The sequence below is a fragment of the Tenrec ecaudatus genome, chromosome 16 (genome assembly GCF_050624435.1).
Source record: "Tenrec ecaudatus isolate mTenEca1 chromosome 16, mTenEca1.hap1, whole genome shotgun sequence".
Lineage (NCBI taxonomy): Eukaryota > Metazoa > Chordata > Mammalia > Afrosoricida > Tenrecidae > Tenrec > Tenrec ecaudatus.
The window spans coordinates 30,185,136-30,203,559 of NC_134545.1; the positions used below are offsets into that span (position 1 = coordinate 30,185,136).

General features: G+C 51.0%; 1 protein-coding gene across 2 annotated transcripts in view; it reads right to left on the reverse strand.

Moving 5' to 3' along the window:
* Positions 1-18,036, reverse strand: part of DGCR8 (DGCR8 microprocessor complex subunit) — a 34,571-nt gene extending 16,535 nt beyond the window's left edge. The window contains exons 1-9 of one of the 2 annotated variants that reach the window (XM_075534237.1): positions 17,878-18,036; positions 11,736-12,743; positions 11,047-11,206; positions 8,063-8,205; positions 7,611-7,899; positions 5,406-5,603; positions 5,111-5,212; positions 4,366-4,464; positions 2,611-2,693 (exon numbers count right to left, since the gene is read on the reverse strand). In XM_075534237.1, coding sequence (XP_075390352.1) covers positions 2,611-2,693; positions 4,366-4,464; positions 5,111-5,212; positions 5,406-5,603; positions 7,611-7,899; positions 8,063-8,205; positions 11,047-11,206; positions 11,736-12,455 — 1,794 coding nt within the window. In that variant the 5' untranslated portion in view covers positions 12,456-12,743; positions 17,878-18,036. Of the gene's footprint in view, positions 1-2,610; positions 2,694-4,365; positions 4,465-5,110; positions 5,213-5,405; positions 5,604-7,610; positions 7,900-8,062; positions 8,206-11,046; positions 11,219-11,735; positions 12,744-17,877 lie in introns of both variants that reach the window. The other variant, XM_075534236.1, reaches the window with a different exon arrangement.
* Positions 18,037-18,424: the final 388 nt, after the last annotated feature.

An 18,424-nucleotide genomic window follows, 5' to 3' on the forward strand; every position in this document is an offset into this window, starting at 1 on the left:
GCAGCAGTACATCTATAGGGAGCTGCCAGAAATTCAAGACAGAGTCAATATGTACACTTAGCAAATAATTAGAGTAGCGGACTAATGAAGAATGAGGCATCAGGATTAGAGGAAAGCTTATTAACAACGTTGTTGCTGAAAATGACTACACTTGAAACATTTACTGATGAAAACCAAGGACTGCAATGTAATAAAAAGAAAACAAAAATCCCCTTAATTTGACCAATAGACAAGATCACGATAAATGGAGAAAAGATTGAAGCTGTCGTGGGCTTGACACAATTGATGGTATAAAAGCTATAAGAGCACCCAATAAAATGATTAAAAAGAAAAACACTTGAAGTTTACAAGGATTTCATCTTTCTGGGATCTACAATCAATGCTTACTGGATGCAGCAGTCAAGGTGGGGCGGGGGGATTAATTTAGAATTAAACTGCACCAGAGTAGGAATGTTTGAAGTTTGAATGGGAATGGGAATTCCTGAAGGCAAGTGTGGTGAAGTTAAATGGCTTAAATATGGCTTCTCTAGCCATGCCTTTGTAACTCTCACCAGATGACTGCGTGAGATCCTGCAAACTTTGTGTGGACCAGGAATACAAGGGACTGATCAGTTTTGCCATTTCTTTGGGTTTAAGAGCATCTCAAAGCTGAAACCATCTAGAGAAGAGCCACCTGTGGAGCACGTACAAGATTCCTGTCTCAAGTGGTAGAGGCAACAGCACGGAGATCATGTAACAAAGCAGAGAAGCAGCAGTAAGACACCAGTGAGGCAGAGGAGAGCAGCAGCATGAAGCCCTTGAGACAAAGTAGCAGGCTTCCTGGCCCATGAATCACGCAGAGGCCAGGAAAACTCAAGGACAAGAGGCTAAGGCTCGGAAAAATATGGCTGCTGGCTGAGAAAACATGCTACAGGGGGCAAAAGGTCTGATCCTGATTTGTGATAGCCTGCTACCGTCCCTAACAAACTCCCAAAATCTTAAATAAAATAATTGTGAGTTCTGTGCGCCGCTGCAACACACTATCAAACCGGAACCTGTTGGTTGTCAGAATAGGATAAAAGGAAGATGAGGGAGTGGAGGCACACCTGACCGCTGCCTTGTGGCAATCAGCCCTGGGCTGGTGTGTGGAGATGGCTTCTCCTCCCTACTGAAGCCAGAGGTCAGATGGTGTGCCCACGCACACCTCCCTCATGCGATGTCCTCAGCTACCACTTAAAAAAAAACAAAAAACTTTAAACATAAAGTAAAAGAAATATGGAAATTAAAATGGTAGAATAGGAAAATATGTAACACAAATGGAAGAAGTGAGGAAAAAAGAAATCCGTGTAAAAGGACATACTGTACATACTTGTGTATACGCCTAGTTTTCAGCACATTTTCGAATGCATTTTTTGTGGTAAAATTAGGTCCCCCGCGGGGCTGATATTCGGGTCAGCTTATACTCGAGTATATGGTATATAAATTCTACTTCTTAATACTACTAACTAAATTAAAGATAAACTGATCCAATGCTCAAAAAGCCAGAGGTTGACAGAATGGTTGAACAAAACATATGAAGAAAGAAAGAAATATAGGAAGGTTAAAAGAAAGAATGGATTAAAGAGGTATCATGCAAGCAGTAAACCAAAGGTGGAAATAACTATACCAGTATTAGACAAAAATGACCAAGACAATAATTGTTACTAGAAACAAAGACAAATATTTTGTAGTGACAAGACAGCTAATCCATCAAGAAAATAAAACCACTGTAATACACCATATTCATAAAAATCAAGGACAAAAATCGCAATAAGGTTATTTCAATAGATGCAGGGTATCTTAAAAAATAACCTAACAACCATTTCTGATAAAATCTCTCGAGCAAATTAGGAATAGAGTGACAGTTCTGAGTGGTGTGGTGTCTTTAGGTCAAAGACAAACAGAGAGGGAAACAGCCATGTGAAGAAGCAAGCGGAGGTTGAGGCGATCAACAGCCCCACTCAATGAATGTGTAAGATCCAACATAAGCAAAGAGAGGGGCATGGGACAAATCCTTGTCTCAGAGCCCTCTGACGGAATCAATATGGCCAATACTCTAATTTTGGACCGTGAGACAATAAATGTCACTTTCATTAGCCACCTAATTTGTGTTGTTTTTTAACAACAATCCTAATTAAAATATCTGGCATACAAATGACACCTCGACCTAAGTGTCATACCAAAGAATTGATCCCGTGTTCACTTCGACAACACATTCACAAGAGGATGCACCCAGCTGAGTTTTGAGAAGTCCTTGCTACAAATTATCATTGGTGAGACTTACACCAAATATGGGTTTTAAAATAAAGAACTATCCACATTTTCTGGACTCTCAACCTCAAAGATGCATTCCCACCATGGAACCATCTACTGAAAAGGGAACATTGATGGACTTCCTAATACACTAAGGCAAAAGCCTCCAACCAAAATAAAATTTTTGACCCACTTGCACCAAGATGAGCACGTTCTTTTGTGAAATATGAAAAGAACAGATCTGCCTGGATGCTGGAATGATTAAATCCTTCATAACAGGACCTGGAAGCCCCAGGCAGTGCCAGAGACAGCAATGGGTGGAACAAGGCCAGGACTCACCTCAAGTTCTTCGCTGTCTTTGGGCTTCTCCTCGGAAGTCTGCTTAACAAAGTCAGGGATGAGGATTTCCAGTGTAGCTCGAGCTACAAAAAGAAACACCCCGAGGGTAAGAGGTTAGATGCAACCACCTTCCCAGAGCTTGCAGGGGAAGAAAGGCTAGACGCCCCACCAGGTCTCCATGAGCTGTGTACTGGCTACTGTGCAGGACCCAGGGGCTGTTCTCATCGGGGAGTGGGGAGAGGGATGCACAGGGTCACCATGGCTCAGAGTGGAGATAAAGTCCTTTACACAATACCATGCTCTAGAGTTCAAAAAATAGAGACAACAGGAGAAAAAGGCCCAAGGAAGGGGGAACTGGGCAAGTGTTGGCAGCCTGATCACCATGTGGAGCATGTGTACAGGAATGTGTGACTGACCGGGGGTTAGAGGAAGCATTTGGTGGTGTGCAAGAAAATAGCTCAGCAGGACCCAGATCAGCAGCAACCCTTAAAGGGAGCTCACTCCAGGTGCTAAAAACCAGGGAAGTGGTGGCAGTGGTCACAGAGAACTGACCACATCTGGGGGGGGGGGGGTGCTATGCCCACAGTATGGAGGAACAGGACACTGAGTGAAGGGAGGTGGTGTGAAGAATGAGGAGGCTGACATGACAGCTCAGTGTGATCTGTACTTTTAGGTGCCAGCAAGTCACCTGAGCAAAGATGTTTAGGGAACAGCTGAGTCAGGGTTGAAGGGACAACTCAGGGCAAGGGGGTAGGGGTGGGGTAGAGAAAGTCCAGCATGTGAGAAAAGAAGGTGACTGCAGGGGTCACACTGCCGCAGCAATGCCCAGAGAACATCTCCACCCACCCACGTCAAGCCCCACAAGCCTTTATACTCTTAATAGTGGCAGTGTGCTGAGCTGAGGCAGAGTATAAGGAGGCAGCAGGTTTTCCTGGACTCATTGCAGGAGCCAGCCTAGGAAACTCTGTACAGAGAGGGTACAGACAACCCTCATCTCATGCTCACAAAAGGAAAGCAACCCCCAGGAGCACTCTGATCCCAACTTTCATGGACCCCCAAGACCTAGTAAGACACCAATAAAATGGACCAACTCCATGCGGAGTGCAGCGGGAGAACTATTTTGGAAGACGACATGATCAGGCAAGTGACCTCAAGAAGGGGTGTCCTGCTGCCTGTTCAATGGCTTAGTGGTGCACGCCCCCGCCCCCTCCCAGCCTGCAATGTGGTCCACACCACAAGCCTGATGTCAGGGAAAATGGTTAGTGTTGGGCAGAGAAGGAAAGAGAAAACACACCATCAGGAGTAATGAGTCTTAAGTAGTAAATGAGCTCTACCGAGGATGATATACTATGTTCAGCGAGTGGTCATTATCAGTTTGGATTGAAACTAAGCATTCTTCACACCACAATCCACAGCTTTTCACTTTGCAGCAAACCCTGATTTTCCTTGGTTTAGAAACCAATCTTCTCTAGGACGTGTGCCCAGCGCAGCCCCACTGGCTCGGAGCACAACTACACACAGGTGTGCCTGGGATAAGAGCAGCTGCCTGGCAGCAGAGAAGGGGGCTTCATGCTTACTTCCCAATGCTTCTAGGAGTCCCTTCCAATAAGCATGAATGAAAAGAAAAACAACAAGCTCGATGACGACCCAAGTGAAAAGGACAGCACACGCCCTCCTCTCACTGCTGCCGCTGCAGCCAGCCCTCCAGGACCACAGGCGGCACGGTGGCCATGCAGCACCCGACAAACACATTACCAGCTTTGTTCTTTGCGAGTTTTTTGCTGCTTGCAGTTCCAGATCCATAAGTCACCCCATCAATGGTCACCGAGGCACCAAAAGGCTCACTTGGGTTCTCTTAAAATTAAAATGATTGTTTTTAAAACACACTTGGTAAAGACATTGAGGGCATGTATGCTGTGCCCCTCCCTCCCACACACATACACACATGACACACCATCAGACACACTGAAAAGCAGGGGTCTGCTGCTGCAACTGTTGGTCCTAAGGTGTGAGTCACAGAGATGTGGAGGCAGGGCAGAGGGCAGGGCCAGGACTGTCTCAGGAAATGGCACGAGAAGGAAGAAGCTGGGTCACGACAGGTAAGGACCAGTCTTTGGCAGACAGGTAGGATCAACAGGGCAGCTGGGACTAGTATGCATAGGACATAGTGAAGCAAAGAACAAAGGCCCAGAGGGCCTCTCTCTGGTTCTCACGAAGGTGGTATGAGCTGAGATGCTCCATCCACCTGGGACATGAGTTGAGGGAACCAGCAGAGCAGGGAAGTCAACACAGCATGTTCTGAGCCCACAGTGACCGAAGCAGGGACAGAGGAAGAGTGGGGAAGGGGCACTGTGTCAGACACCATGAGGACACACATTGCTGAAGCAAGGAGCCCACCGCACCCTGCACTCCCTTGACAACCCAATCCCATTCCAGCAGGACCCACAACCCAGCCAAGAGGTCACAAAGGGGACGAGCAGGGGACAAAGTGACCACTTACCACATTCGAAAAAATTGTACACGGGCCGGACCTTGAGGACACGCTGCATGTACTCGTGCAGGATGCAGACCTCGGACTTCCCATTGGGGTTAATGACGAACTCTGAGACAAGAAGCAATGGCTGGGTAATGGCCTGGCAGCACCCACGCCCCCCAGTCACTGAATGAGAGGCCAGTCACAACCAGTGTTGCCGAGTCTGCATTCACGGGCTAAACACAAGCTTGGAATCCCATGTTTGTCACTCAGAAGATACTCTTGCCAGCATCCTCAGGGGGAGACTCCAGTCACGACTCACCTTTCTTGGTGGGAGCATCTTGTACAGATAAAGTGATGAGCTTCTGGTTGGCTGGCAAGATGGGCCTCTCAGACTCGGCTTGCTTTCGCTTCATTTCTCGGTTGAACTGCCGCCGCTCGGCCCACGTCTTGAACTTTTTCACAGTAACTTGCTCAAAGTCAAAGCGCTTCTCCAGGTAGTCCCGAAACTCCTCAAGACCTGTCCAGGATTTACCAGTGAGCACCTGACTGATCTCCTGGGGGTAAGGGGCCACCTGGATCTAGTCAGCTGACAAGAGTGCTGCCAACCAAGCAGTGGTGAGCCAGCCTCAGGACAACCACTTTCCCAGTGAGTGGGAAATGGAAAAAGTACTCCTCTCATTGGCCACATCAAGTAAAGCTGACATGTCCCTGAAAAGTCACATTTTCCAGCTATCTTTTAGTTGGCTGGGGGACAAAGGCAATGAAAACAAAAATCGCCCAGTCAGCCTTCAATGTCTGTCTCCCTGCCCTGGCGGCTGATACAGTTGTGCTCATGGCCAGCCTAGTGTCAGTAGGCACACCCCACTGCTGGCCCAACAAATCGCAGATCACCCTGTGCTCTCCTCTTCAACTGCCCTGGTCATATCTGCACATGGTAGCCACCACCACTGGACCTCTCTGCCCACAAGCCCCTGGGGCTCCTTCTCATGGTAGCTCTGTTCACTGAGGCTGGTCAGGGACCCATTTCCCATGCTGTACCACTACCCACCTTCCCAGGCTTGCACTTTCCTCCTGTTCCCGGCTTAGCCCCAGTCCAATAAGCAGTGGATCACACTGGAGGTGGTCAATGAAACAGTGACATCGAGTCTGAGACATACTTAGAGCTACTTTTTGCTGTGTTTTCCATTTTAAAGCTACAGAACAAACCCATCCATTGCAGCCACTTAGCACAGATCAAACAGAACTAGGTGTTCCTGTACACACAAAAGCACACCTAGAAAGACCAGGGGCTGAAGAAAGGGCAGAGGTTTCTTAAAGTAAAAGGAGCACACAGAGCTCCCAAGACTGGGGTCTTTGGGCAACATAACTTTCAATCAAACAACAGATAGGTCGATAGATAGGTGAAGAAATGGTAACACCAAGGGGTACACAACATTCCTTAGACTAGCCAAGCATTCAAGAGCAAAAAGGCAGCATTTGCCCCGAAAGAGAGCTCAAAAGGCAGGTAGGGAGGGGAAAGGAGCACTGGAAACAAAAACACAGGGTGGACGTGCTGCTATGCTGTGCAAATAGTGACGAAGCTCACAAAGCACAATGTGCATGAAAATCCAATTTCTTTTGAAAACCATCACTCAACTCACAACTTTAAAAGATCCAGAAGAGGGATGGGAAAAAATGACAACCAACAAGAATACAGAGTTGTCAGCTATTTTATGAGTACACAACATGGACTTAAAAACAAAAACACACTATTAATGAAAAGGAAAGCTCTTAGGTGCCTGGGCTGCCTTTCGCGTGCCCCCACCCCCGCCCTGTCGGATGAGGGGGGCCTTCTGGGAGGGTGGGGTGAAGTGCTTTCTGGGGGCCACAGTTAGTTCTCAGGGACTGGAGTTCCTACGCACTGGGGTCAGTCCCAGCAGGCCCGACTCTTGACGAATCCAGAAATGGATGAAGCCACTTATAAGGAAACAGGTTGTGGGACACTCAGAGAAGGGCTTGTATATGTAAAGCCCTCCAAGATACGGAAGACGAAGTTGCCCCATACAATAACAGTTCTAAGTGGAGCCGGCTGCAACACACACCAAATGAAAACCTCATTGCCGTGGCGGCGTCTCCCAGCCACCCTCGAGGACAGAGGGGAGCCGCCCCGTAGGCTGTCCAAGGCTATCTTTATAGGAGACTGCCTCACCTGCTGATTAGCAGCTGAGTACTTCAACCATGGAGCCAGTGGGGATCCTTAGCAAAAATTAGAAAAATTAGAAATCTGGAAGCAGGTGGCCATCTCTGACAGTGAGATAGCAGGTGAGCTCCAAGGCTTGAGAGCCCTGAAGGGAGAACTGAAACTTGAAATGGCAGATCGCACAACACAGAGTCGAATGAGAAACACCCCGTGAGCAACAGCGGGTCACAACCCTGCATGGAAGGACAGGAGAGGCCTGCTCTGCACACGCGAGTGCCACAGTCCACCAAAAAAGAGACGACTCAAAGATGTGGGAGGCAGCAGGCATCTCACCCTGGAACTTACCAACGGATTCGTCTTTGCACACCTCAACTTTGGCTTTCACTTGCCCCAGGGCCCCAGGGGCAGCTTCGGCCCCCATTGGGTCCTTCTCGTCCAGGGGCCCGCAGTCAGTGGCCAGCGTGTCGAGCTCCTCCAGAGGGAACTCCAGCTCTGCCATGCGGTTCAGGGGCTTGACAGGCAACACCTCCACACTCCCACTGGGGTTGAGGTCACTGCTTTGCTCCCGCTCCTCGTTGTCCTTCATCTTCTTGTAATGCAGACAGGGAATGCTGCTCAGAGGAGGGTCGTGTTTCTGAGGACAGGGAGAGCACTCGGAGGTTACTGGGACAAGTTACTGTTCACTCACTGCCTTTCACATCTCTCTCTTTCTGCTGACAACCACAAGGCCCAAGCAGGCAGGCATGCTCCCACTGGAGGACAGACAGAATTCAATTCATGACTGCAGCTTTCCCTACCCGTATGCTTCCCGTTCCCAAGAAGTATGGCCTGGACCAGGTGACCACCCGAGACTCTCTGTGCAGGTATACGGGGACTCCGGAGTTATGGAATGTCATGATCCACCCGTCAGGCAATGGCTCTGTAGGGGGGCGGCCACGACCTTTACAGAAGAGAAGAACATCTTTAAAGAACTTCCAAAGCATTTTCTTCAGACACAAGATGGCTTACAAAAGACGATACATAACAAATAAAATCAGAAAACACAACTGAGGCCTGTAAAAACCCTCCAAAGTGGGAGAATACTGGCCACCCACACCACACAGCCCCAAGGTTGAGCCTATCCCACCCCTCACTGGGCTTTGTCTGCCCCCTCACAAGGCCTAAATTTTATGACCGTGCACCCCTCTGCAGGGCCCCTGCTCTGCATCCACTGCCCAGACCAGTGTACATGACAGGAGCTGAGGACAGATTTGCTGACTCCGCACCTGAAAGCTCGCTGTGGCCTTCGCTCCCTAACTAGCACCGTGGGCAAGAACTGTCAGCCTCACCTAAAAGCAATCACACTTCCTTCACAGACAGTTCACCCATCCATCAACCATTGAACCCACTGGACAAGCTGTGAGCAGAGTGGAGCCTAAGACTTTGTGGCACACAAACACTGCTTCCAATTAGGAACTCTTCATTAGAAGGTCTTGGATAAAGTGGGAAAAGAATATGGAATAAAATCCAAAACCAAAATGCCAGACTTCCTGGTCAGATGAGAAATGGTAGAAGACCTGAGACTAGCGGCCTTAGCTACCCTTCAGGTCTGGAAATGAGTTCACTCCCCTGCTCGATTTTCACCCAAACAGCAGCAAAGGTCTAGAAGATGAACAATTACACTGAGGGGCACACACCTTTGAATCATCAGCCTTGGGAAATCCAAAGGGGAGCATTAGCCCCGGGACACATTTGAAAAGGGTGAGTGGAAGAAGAGTAACGGACACGGGACACAGGAAGAAGTGGGATGAGGGATGTCAGCTCTCAGGGGGGCCCTGAGCGGCGTGACACAAATGCATCTGAATTGTTGAATAACCTCCACCCAATTCCCAATCAGAACATTTTGCTTCAACTAATAAACATGGAAGTTGGGTTTTCAGCCACTCCTCCACCGCCTGTGTGCTTGTTTCTTTGGCGGATTCCGGCTTTCACAAACAAGTCACAGAACGATGTCTTAGTTGCATGACACCCCATCAGACCTGGCTGCTGGGAGTAGCACCATTTTTTGAACGAAACCCGGATTTTCTTCCAGGTATTGGGAGCAAATTCCCAATGTAGAAACAAAAGGTAAAAAGGAAATAAAATCTAAAAATGATACATCCCCTAAAAAGTGTCAGTGACCCACATAAAGTACTAGGACCTCCCAGTCATCTCCACTCAGTGGGCCTGGTCACTGGCCTGGCCAGCCCTGCACACAAGCATTCTGAGCAAAGCAGCGGAGCCAGACCATCACCGCCAGCCTCCTAGAGCCCAAACTGCAGACCCACTCTCTTCCTTTGGATTTGGGCCAAGATAGCACACTGCCTCGGCAATCGCTAAACTCAAGAGGAACAAATGCGCCCTGAGTGCCAACACCAAACAGGAGCACAGCTTCCCATCAGGCTTCTCATGTGTTCAGAAAGGAGCAGTCAAGAAGTGTGAGGAGCCTGGGCATCTGCCTAGTGTCTGCCAGAAAGAGGTCCCAGAGGAAAGCCCACTCCTAGGTGGAGCCCAAGAAGAGGAGCTCCAGGGGGCCAGAAAGGCTGCTGGGGACATGCTGGGACAATCAGCCACCACAAGAGATCACTGTCACTATGATGCATCCCCTTCCTAAGCCCCCTCCAGAGGCCAAGCCCAGCACAGCCCTGCTAACACAGCAGCTGCCAAGGACAGAAATGCTTGCCACCTGAATTACTGACACTTCCACTCAGCAAGTTAGGGCCTCACCCAGTACCCTTCCTACCTCCTGCCTCATCAGCCACAGTCCAGGGTCCCACCTGTGGCTCTCTTTGGCCCCACTCTCCACCACAATGTGGCAGCACCTCAATTCTTCCCCAAAGGTTCCTAAACTCATTTGGTCTACTGCCCCGTTTAAAAAAAAAAAAAAAAGTATTAAGCACCTCACCTGAGCTCCCAGTATAGCCTATAATCCAGGAGAAAGTATCGGTGTATGTCTTGCAGGTCCCCTGGATTGCTTCAGCACCCTTGCCACCAGGGCATGGTATTGCTCACTTTGGGGAACACTAACATAAGACCACAACTGAAATAACCCTATGTACCTCCCAATTTCACTCACGGCTGTCTCCAAACCCAAACTGATCGCAGCCCCCTCCTCTGTATCTTCTCTGAACATGAGCACTCCTGCAGGAGGGCCCAGTGCCTTCCACAAGTCCGGACACAAGAGTGACCATTTCCAAGCCTGCTTCTAGTGGTTTCTCAAAAATGCCCCGGTGGTACAGTGGCTAAGTCCTCAGCTGCCCATCAGAAGGCAAGCTAACCACACTGACCACCCGAGAGCAGACCTGCACCCATGCACACAATGGCCTTGGATGACTTCCATGGGACTTATTGGTACACAGCAACAAGAGTGAATGCTCCCCACACTCGGAATACATCCCAAGGTCTGAGCAGGACCTGCAGATCCTGCCACCACCACGGACCCAGGCCTCTGTCCTCTGTCTCCAGACCCTCTTGTCCCTTTTCCCTTTCCCTGGGCTCAGCACCAGTGCACCAACCCAGGGACCCTTAGAAGCTTGCCCCCACCTGTCAAATTGCCACTCACCCTGTGGTGTCTAACTGGCACGCTAGGTGTCTTAGGGCTTCCTGGGGTCCTGTCCCTTGCCCTTTCATCAGGAGTCTCTGCTGCCCTCAACCTCGTACTGCCTGGCCCAAGGCTCAAAAAGACACCAGTGGAACATCAGTGGCTCCAAGGATGCTGCTTCCTGGCAGCTGACTTACTTTTTTTTTTTTTTTGCTGACTTACTTTTGAGCACAGTTTTTATCTTGGTCATCATTGGCTGCACACTGGTCTCACCATCGGATGGATGGTCACTGTCCCCTCCATATTTGTCCTCCAGGCGCCTCTTTTTGGGTGCACTCAGGCCCTCTTCCAGCAGGGCGTCCACGTCATTGTCAAAATCATCCTGCAAAACAAGCTGTTAAGACACCATGACCCCAGGGCCATGACTTCCAGGGTGGAGGCAGGACTTCCTGTGCCACAAGAAAGGCTGGCAGTGTTACTGAGGCTGGTCCCAGAATGGTGGGGGGGTGCCTTCAAAGGGGGTGCACACACCTGGGTGTGCCTTTATGACACACAAGCATCTGAAAGGCAAACAGAATAAAACCACCAGCTAGAGCCACCACACCCACCCCGAGCCACAGCCCCCATCCTGCAGTTCTCCGCAACTTCCAGCCTAGGTTTGGGAAGGGTGGTCCAAAGCCAGCTTTAGTAGTCCCAGGGCTCCAGATCCCTGTTTCAGACCTGGGCTCCTTGAACCTTCCTCACCCACCCTAGTGTTAGCCCACCTCAGACCTTTGGGAATTTGTGTGTTTGTTTTCTGTACCACCAGCTTTTGACAGATGCCACACCTCCCAAACACCTTTGTGTGCGTGTGCGTGTGCGCGTGCGTGTCCGCATGTGCCAAAAGCCCTTGAGAGTGCATCACCACATACCTCGTAGGAGAAATTCAAGGCCTCTTCGTCCACTCTGTCTCTCTGAACGATTGCTTTAGCCGTGAACCCGCCTGTGCCTTCTTCATCTAGCTCCAAATTGTCAGTAAAATCTTCTAACTCATCGAGCACTGCATACTCCACTCTCTTTTCCTGATCCAGCTCATTCTCCTCATCCTTCTGCTCAGCGCTCTCCCCCCCTAGACCTACCCCGTTACCAACACTCCTGCCAAAGGGACAAGCATGCATGTCTCCACCAACAGGGCTAAGGAGCAAGGTGCTATCAGCCCGCAGGCCACGCTCCGCTCCTGTGTACAGCACCTTCCTGTCCTTACTCCTGCAGCTCTCGGTAAAGCTCACGCTAATCTTTACATCCTTAAGCAACTTAAGGTCAGGGGAGAACTTCCGGACCGCGGGTGCATGCCGGGCAGTGCGCGGGCTGTGGTCACTACAGTTCGGGTCTATGAGCAGGCGGCCCTTAGAGAAGGCTCCTTTGGAGAGAAGAGATGCTCCGTAGAAGTTGAAGGGATCCTCAGCAGGGGGTTCGGCCTGCCCATCACCACCAGAGCCAACGTCCATTACCTCTGCATCACTGGACGTTTGCAGGGGAGGTGGTGGAGACTGTTCACGGGGCAGCGCTGGGAAAGGGCACACTCGGCTCTCCATCATTGCTTCTCCTGCAGCCTCACACGGGACAGGAGAGGGACTCTCACATGTCTCCATGTTAAATGCAGTAAGGCTACTGTGAAAACCAGAGTTGTAGGAACCCTTACATAAAGCTACCAGCTGGCTAACATGCACAAGTCCGCCGAGACCCGGGTGCCGGCCGTCCTGCCCGCGCTGCACACGCTGGCGGCTTAGTCAAGCTGGCCACATTGCTCTTTTCATTAATGTAGACAGCTTTTAGAACCACTGCCTCAATTATTGGAAATCACAATGCACTCAGCTTAAATGACTGGCGACTACGTGAGTCTGTCTCTTCATGCCAAAGTGGCGCCTGTCTTCTTCCCCCTGCAAAGAAATTCAAAAACATGGTCACAAAATGACAGAAGCTAGCCCCCCCTGTCTAGCAGTCAGTCAGGTGCTATAAACCGATGCCTTAAAAGAATGCAGCTTGAGAGAGTCTTTGAAGAATCAAACCAGGTAACTATCCTTTACTACTTCTCATCACTAAAGTTTTAAGCTAAACACAGCACTATCCTTTAGACCCATCCTTTGGGAGCACACACACTATAATTTTATAACAAACAGAATTGTAACAATTGTACTACACCTCACTCCAGCACTCCCCGGCCTCTGGTCACCAGTTAAGTACACTTATGTAAGGCTGCCCTTTCCAGGGCACACACAAAGTACATGGTTTCCCTTGGACCATCGAGCAACAGCAATCCACTCACCTGCTAAGGCTGGCCCAACCAGAGGGCAAGCGTGGTACCCCCAGGCTCAGCTCTGTGGCACTAGAGGCCTAAGAGATGCTGCCAGGTGCTCTGCTCCCAATGGGACCCCAGGCTCTCCTAGGCCCACCAGGTGGCCCATGGATGAGGGACAGATGCAGGATGCTGAGGTTACCAAAGGTGATGACACAGTTTGGTTGCTAGGAAGAGGGTGGAGGTTTGTGGGCAAAGTCAAGGGAGGCAACTAGAGCAGAGGCAGAGAGCATCCTGGGCATCACCTGGAGCCTGGCTCCATCCTGGGGCAACGAGGGGCCACTAATGGGGAATCAATTCCTGAGCCACAATGAAGTCCTTGTTGAAGAGAGAGGGTGGGTGGATAGGGCACAATCCTCCAGAGAGGCCCAAGCAAGAGACTAGAGAAGAGAAAGTCCAAAAGTGGTGATAATACAGAACTGAGCATACTTGCTGACCAATGGCAGCTGGGGGAGAGGAGAGAAGAGAATATGGCCTTGGAAGGATGTGTCTTCCTGGCTAGACATAGAAGTTCCAACAACAAGGTGAAACAGCGATAGCAGACAGCCACCCCGCACCCCTACCCCTCAGCCAGGCCTGTCCACCTGGGGCTAAGACCACAGCACCACAGGTGTGTCCCCAGAATGTCAGCCAGGGGGGTGGTCACCAAGATCCTAGGAGGGAGGCCGCCACCCAGAAAGGGGGGAACACAGACCAAGGAGAGAGTTGAAGACAAACCCTAGGAAGCGGCGCCATAGGGTAGCACAGGAAAAGATGTCACAGGCTAAGAAGATAGGTCAAAGCTGGGCAGCCAGAAACCCCAAAGGAAACTCAGGGTTGAGGGAAGATGAACCCACAGGCACACTCCCCTCTGGGAATAAACAGAACGGATGAGACAGGCTTCAGAAGCTTACAGGGAGGACTACAGCACAGTCTAAAGAGATCCTGACATAAAAACAAACCTTCAACGAATTTCTACTAAGAAAGGCACTAACATGGGCCAGTCTCTCCCACCTGCTGGACACAGTTGCAAGCACAACAAAGTGCCACTCCAATTTCCTTGATGCTAGAATGTTTTCAAATTCCTAAATATGACCTGAATTTAGTTCAGTACCCACCCAAAGGGAGGACCTGGTGATTCAGCCATGAAGGTGTTCGAAGCCCCCAGTCATTCAGCAGATGAAACAGGAAGCGATCTGCTTCTATAAAGACGGACAGACTGGCAAACCCTCTGGGACAGTTCTGCTGTCCTCTAGGGCTGCTGAGTCGGAATGCATTTGATGGCAGTGACGCTTGGTTTGTAAGGTTACCTTTTTAATGCATCCTCCCTACCCACCGCCCAAGCTTGTACATCAAGGATGAACCTTAAAATCAAGGACACCTCAGTCCTGGGCTGCAGTAGGTGCTTACAAGGTTGGAGTTAAGCAGGCGCAGGGAAGGGAAGTGGAGCAAGGCTGGTATCCTGGCAACAAGAGCATTTCCAGGGAGAATGAGTGGTCAGCATGCCCAGTGTTACAGAACACAAGGCCAAGGGCTCCTCAGAGGGCTCCACAGCTGGCAGGTTTGCAGACAGCGAGGGAGGGGACCCATCCGTAAGCCAGGACTGCGAGAACAGAGAAAGCAACCAAGGAGAAGATTCAATTAAGTGGCAGAACTGGAGACAAACGGTGGTAAAAGAAGGAGAAGCCTGGGACCAAGGTAGCTAGAAGTGAATGACTATGAGTGGAGGCAGTCTCCCTCAGGGTGGGGCAGGGCAAAGCCACCCAGCCAGAGGGGGCAGGTTCAAAGTCTGGTAGCAGAATCCCCTTGGACAAATTCTTGCCTTTTTCTTTGGCTCAGTCAATTCAACTAATGGATCTTGCAGGCCTTGCCATGTGGCACACACTATTCTAGGTGTTGAAGTCACAAAGTCCCCACCCTCACCAAGCTCGGTTTGAGTGGGAGAAATGAACAATGAAGAGAAGCATGATTCCAATCCTAAGTGTGCACCCGAGGGACCTCACAGAAATGGCACAAGCAGGCGAGCACATCCTCATCACACCTCAGCTCACCAAAGCACCCCTCAGTGGTCAAAAGATGGATACAACCTAAGTGCCCATCAACACATGAATGGCTAAGTATACCGTGGGCTATACACCCACTCCCACACATTCCAAGTACCGTCATGTGCTCTCACTTTCATGAAATGACACCAACAGGTAACTAAATACACCGGGAGAAGGAGTGTGCTTCACTAACTAGTAGACACTGACAATGGGGAAGGTTCTCACAGGGAGGGTACCAAGTGCAACAGTGATGTCGCTGAAGTACCATAAGGAAAAAGGGCCTTGTGGGGAGTTGCTACAGCACAGTCAGGGAAACCTCTGAGAACAGGAATAGGGGAGGAGGGACCTGTTTTTCCAGGTCTTGTGAGTTTCCCACCTGTGATGGGGTACAGCCTTGCCACTCTTCACTCACTCGTTTTACTGGGGATATTTTATGAATTTTTCTGCAAATTTTGAGATTTTGAAAGAAAATACAATCACCAGCAAAATATGTATGTGTGAGTGGGTATCTCATAATGTGTCTAGGTATGTGAATGTTACACACGTGTATGCAATCTGTGTCTGTGCACAACCATTCCTGGGTAAGTAGAGCACACAGAGACCCAGTCACAGCTACTTCTCAGACACACCTGAACACTGTACAGGACTGCGTGTCTGGGTTTGAAAGATTAGGACTAAATTTCATGGGCCATTCAGTCAATTGGTGAGTAGAGGCTGGGGTCTTAAAAGCTTGTGAGCAGCCACCCATAGACCCAACTATTGGTCTCTTCATCTGTAGCAAGAGAAAACCATACACTCAAAAGAAACTAGTCCACAGAATAGTCTACTTGAACTACAGCCGCATCTACCCTGAGACTGGAAGAACTAGATGGTGCCCAGCTCTTCGTACCAATCATTCTAATCAGAGCCACAATAAATGTAGCTTGAGAGATGAGAATGTAGAAAGAACAGAAGCTGGGGGACAACTAAGAGGAAGATGAGAACCACATAACAAAGTAACACACACACCCCACACCCCACCCCATCTGAGATTTTAGAGGAAGGTGGGCATGGGAGCCCAAAGAAGAAAATGGGAACCAGCAGCTGGAAGGAATGAAAACAGTCCCTGCACTGTGACAGACGAAACCAGCATCCCTGAACAATCTTTGCAGACACCGGTGAAGAAGACATAGAACTGTTGTGTAAACCTACACGAAAATACACTAAGATGTTACTTTCAAAAAAGCCACTCAGACTGTCACATGCTGAAGTGTCCAAGAAAAACAAAGTGAGAAGAAAACGGGGGTCTGTGACTTCAGAAAGGGTGGGCAGGGTGGCCTCACAACCTCTGAAAGCCAAGGAACGGGTCACCGCGAACCTGAGGTGGGAAGGAGAGCAAGAGCAAAAGCTGACCCTCGGTTTTAAGAGACATCAAAGGAAGCCTGGTGGCAGATTGAGGGCGATGCTGCTCCTGGAAAGGTTATCAGTTCAAACCCACCTGCCCCTCCACAGAAGAGACAAATCGAGACCATCTGTTTCAGTAAAGATGGGAAGCTTTGGAAAACCCCGTGGGGGCAGATCTAGTCTGACCCACAGGGTCCCTTAAAGTCAAAATAGGCTAAATGGCAGTCAGTGGGTTTGGAGTTTGAATGGGCCACAAACACGTGGAACTGTGAAAGAGGCAGCTGGAATTCCCACCCAGCTAGATAGGGGGGTCCACAGTACAGGGAAGTTACCAATAAAAACAGCTGAGTAGGTACAATAAGTTATAAGGAGGGCTCTTAACGACCCGAGGACATGGGCCTGGCCTGAATAGAGAGCCAAACGTTGGCTTTCCCACTCTTCAGCCTCTCGGCTGCTTCAACTTATTGAACACGATGCAAGCCTCACCTGGCCTGGCCAAAGGGCTGTGAATGGGCAGCAAGCCCACTGGACCCGAGACCCAAGTTGAGACCAAATGGCTCAGCCTTTCTCAGAATCCTTGTGCCGGGCTGGCAGATCCCGGCTGTGGCTGGCTGGCTGCATGTGGTCAGCCTCTCCTGCTGCAGCCTCCAGCCCACCCTGGCAGCATGACCTCATTGATCCTTGTCATCCTCCACTGGGTCTCCCAGCCCAGACGCCCAGCAGGATCGGTGGCCAGGGAAGGAAGGTCCACGGCCCTCGGTCAACCTGCCCGGGGCATGAGGTGGGGTGCGGTGGGGTACTAAGGAACATGCAGGCATGCAGTTGGCCAGGCGGGTGGGGCCCGCAGAGGCCACCCGGATCCTGAGCGTCACTCTCAACAGGTGGCCACCTCCCAAGGTTTGGGCAAGATTTTCCCACCAAGCCAACTGTCCACCCCGGTAATCTACATGCCAAGTCGATAGCATTCAGGGGAGCATCCAGGGGGTACAATGGACTTAGGGAGGGGTTTCTCGGCTGTCCCAAACGGCCTCGAGCCTCAGGCGTGGCCAAGGCTACTTTCCCGCCCGGGAAGCAGGGCCCGCGAGGCTCGGCCCCCGACTCCCCGCCCAGCGCCTTGGCCGCCATGTTGCCTGGCAAAGGCCGGGACTCCGCGTCGCTCGTCCGACTTGCGCCCCACCCCGTCCTGTCTCGTCCCGTCCCGTCCCGTCCCGCAGGGCGGCAAGCGCCCACCATGGAAAAAGGGCGCGCCTCGGGAAGGCCGCGGCGTCCGCCCGCCCGGCCCGCGGGGCGCCCTTCGCGCCCCGCACCTACCTCAGGCGCGTTCGGCCTGCCGGAGCCCGCCCTCAGCAACAGGGAGACCCTCAGAGCACGGACGCTGCCGCCTCCACCAGCGAGGAGGTGCCTTTCCGACACTCTTTCTCCGGTCGACGGACACCGTCTGCTGCCGCGCCGGGAGAGCGGAGGGCGGGCCTTCCCAGCGCGCAGCCAATCCCGACACGCCATGGCCCCACATTGGAGAAGTTGCGGAGCGGGCTTCAGACTCCACCAATCGACGATGCGGAGCGGGCGCAGCCTCGGCACACCAGCCAATCGCACGGCTGCATGGGCGGGACCAGGCCCTAGGGCTGCGGCTGCGCTAACGGTCGCCGACGGGGGTGGGGGTGGGATGGGGCCCGACGGGAGGAGGGCGGTGGCCGCCAGGAACGCTGGGAAGCTGGAGTGCGCGGGGAGCGCATGGAACTCCGGGAATGGGGAGCGCAAAGGGTACAGTGTACCATGAAGCGCGGGAGCTGTCCCGAGCTTGCTCACACTTAGGCGCTAGACAGCAGGGATTTGTTAAGCATAATCATTAAAAAAT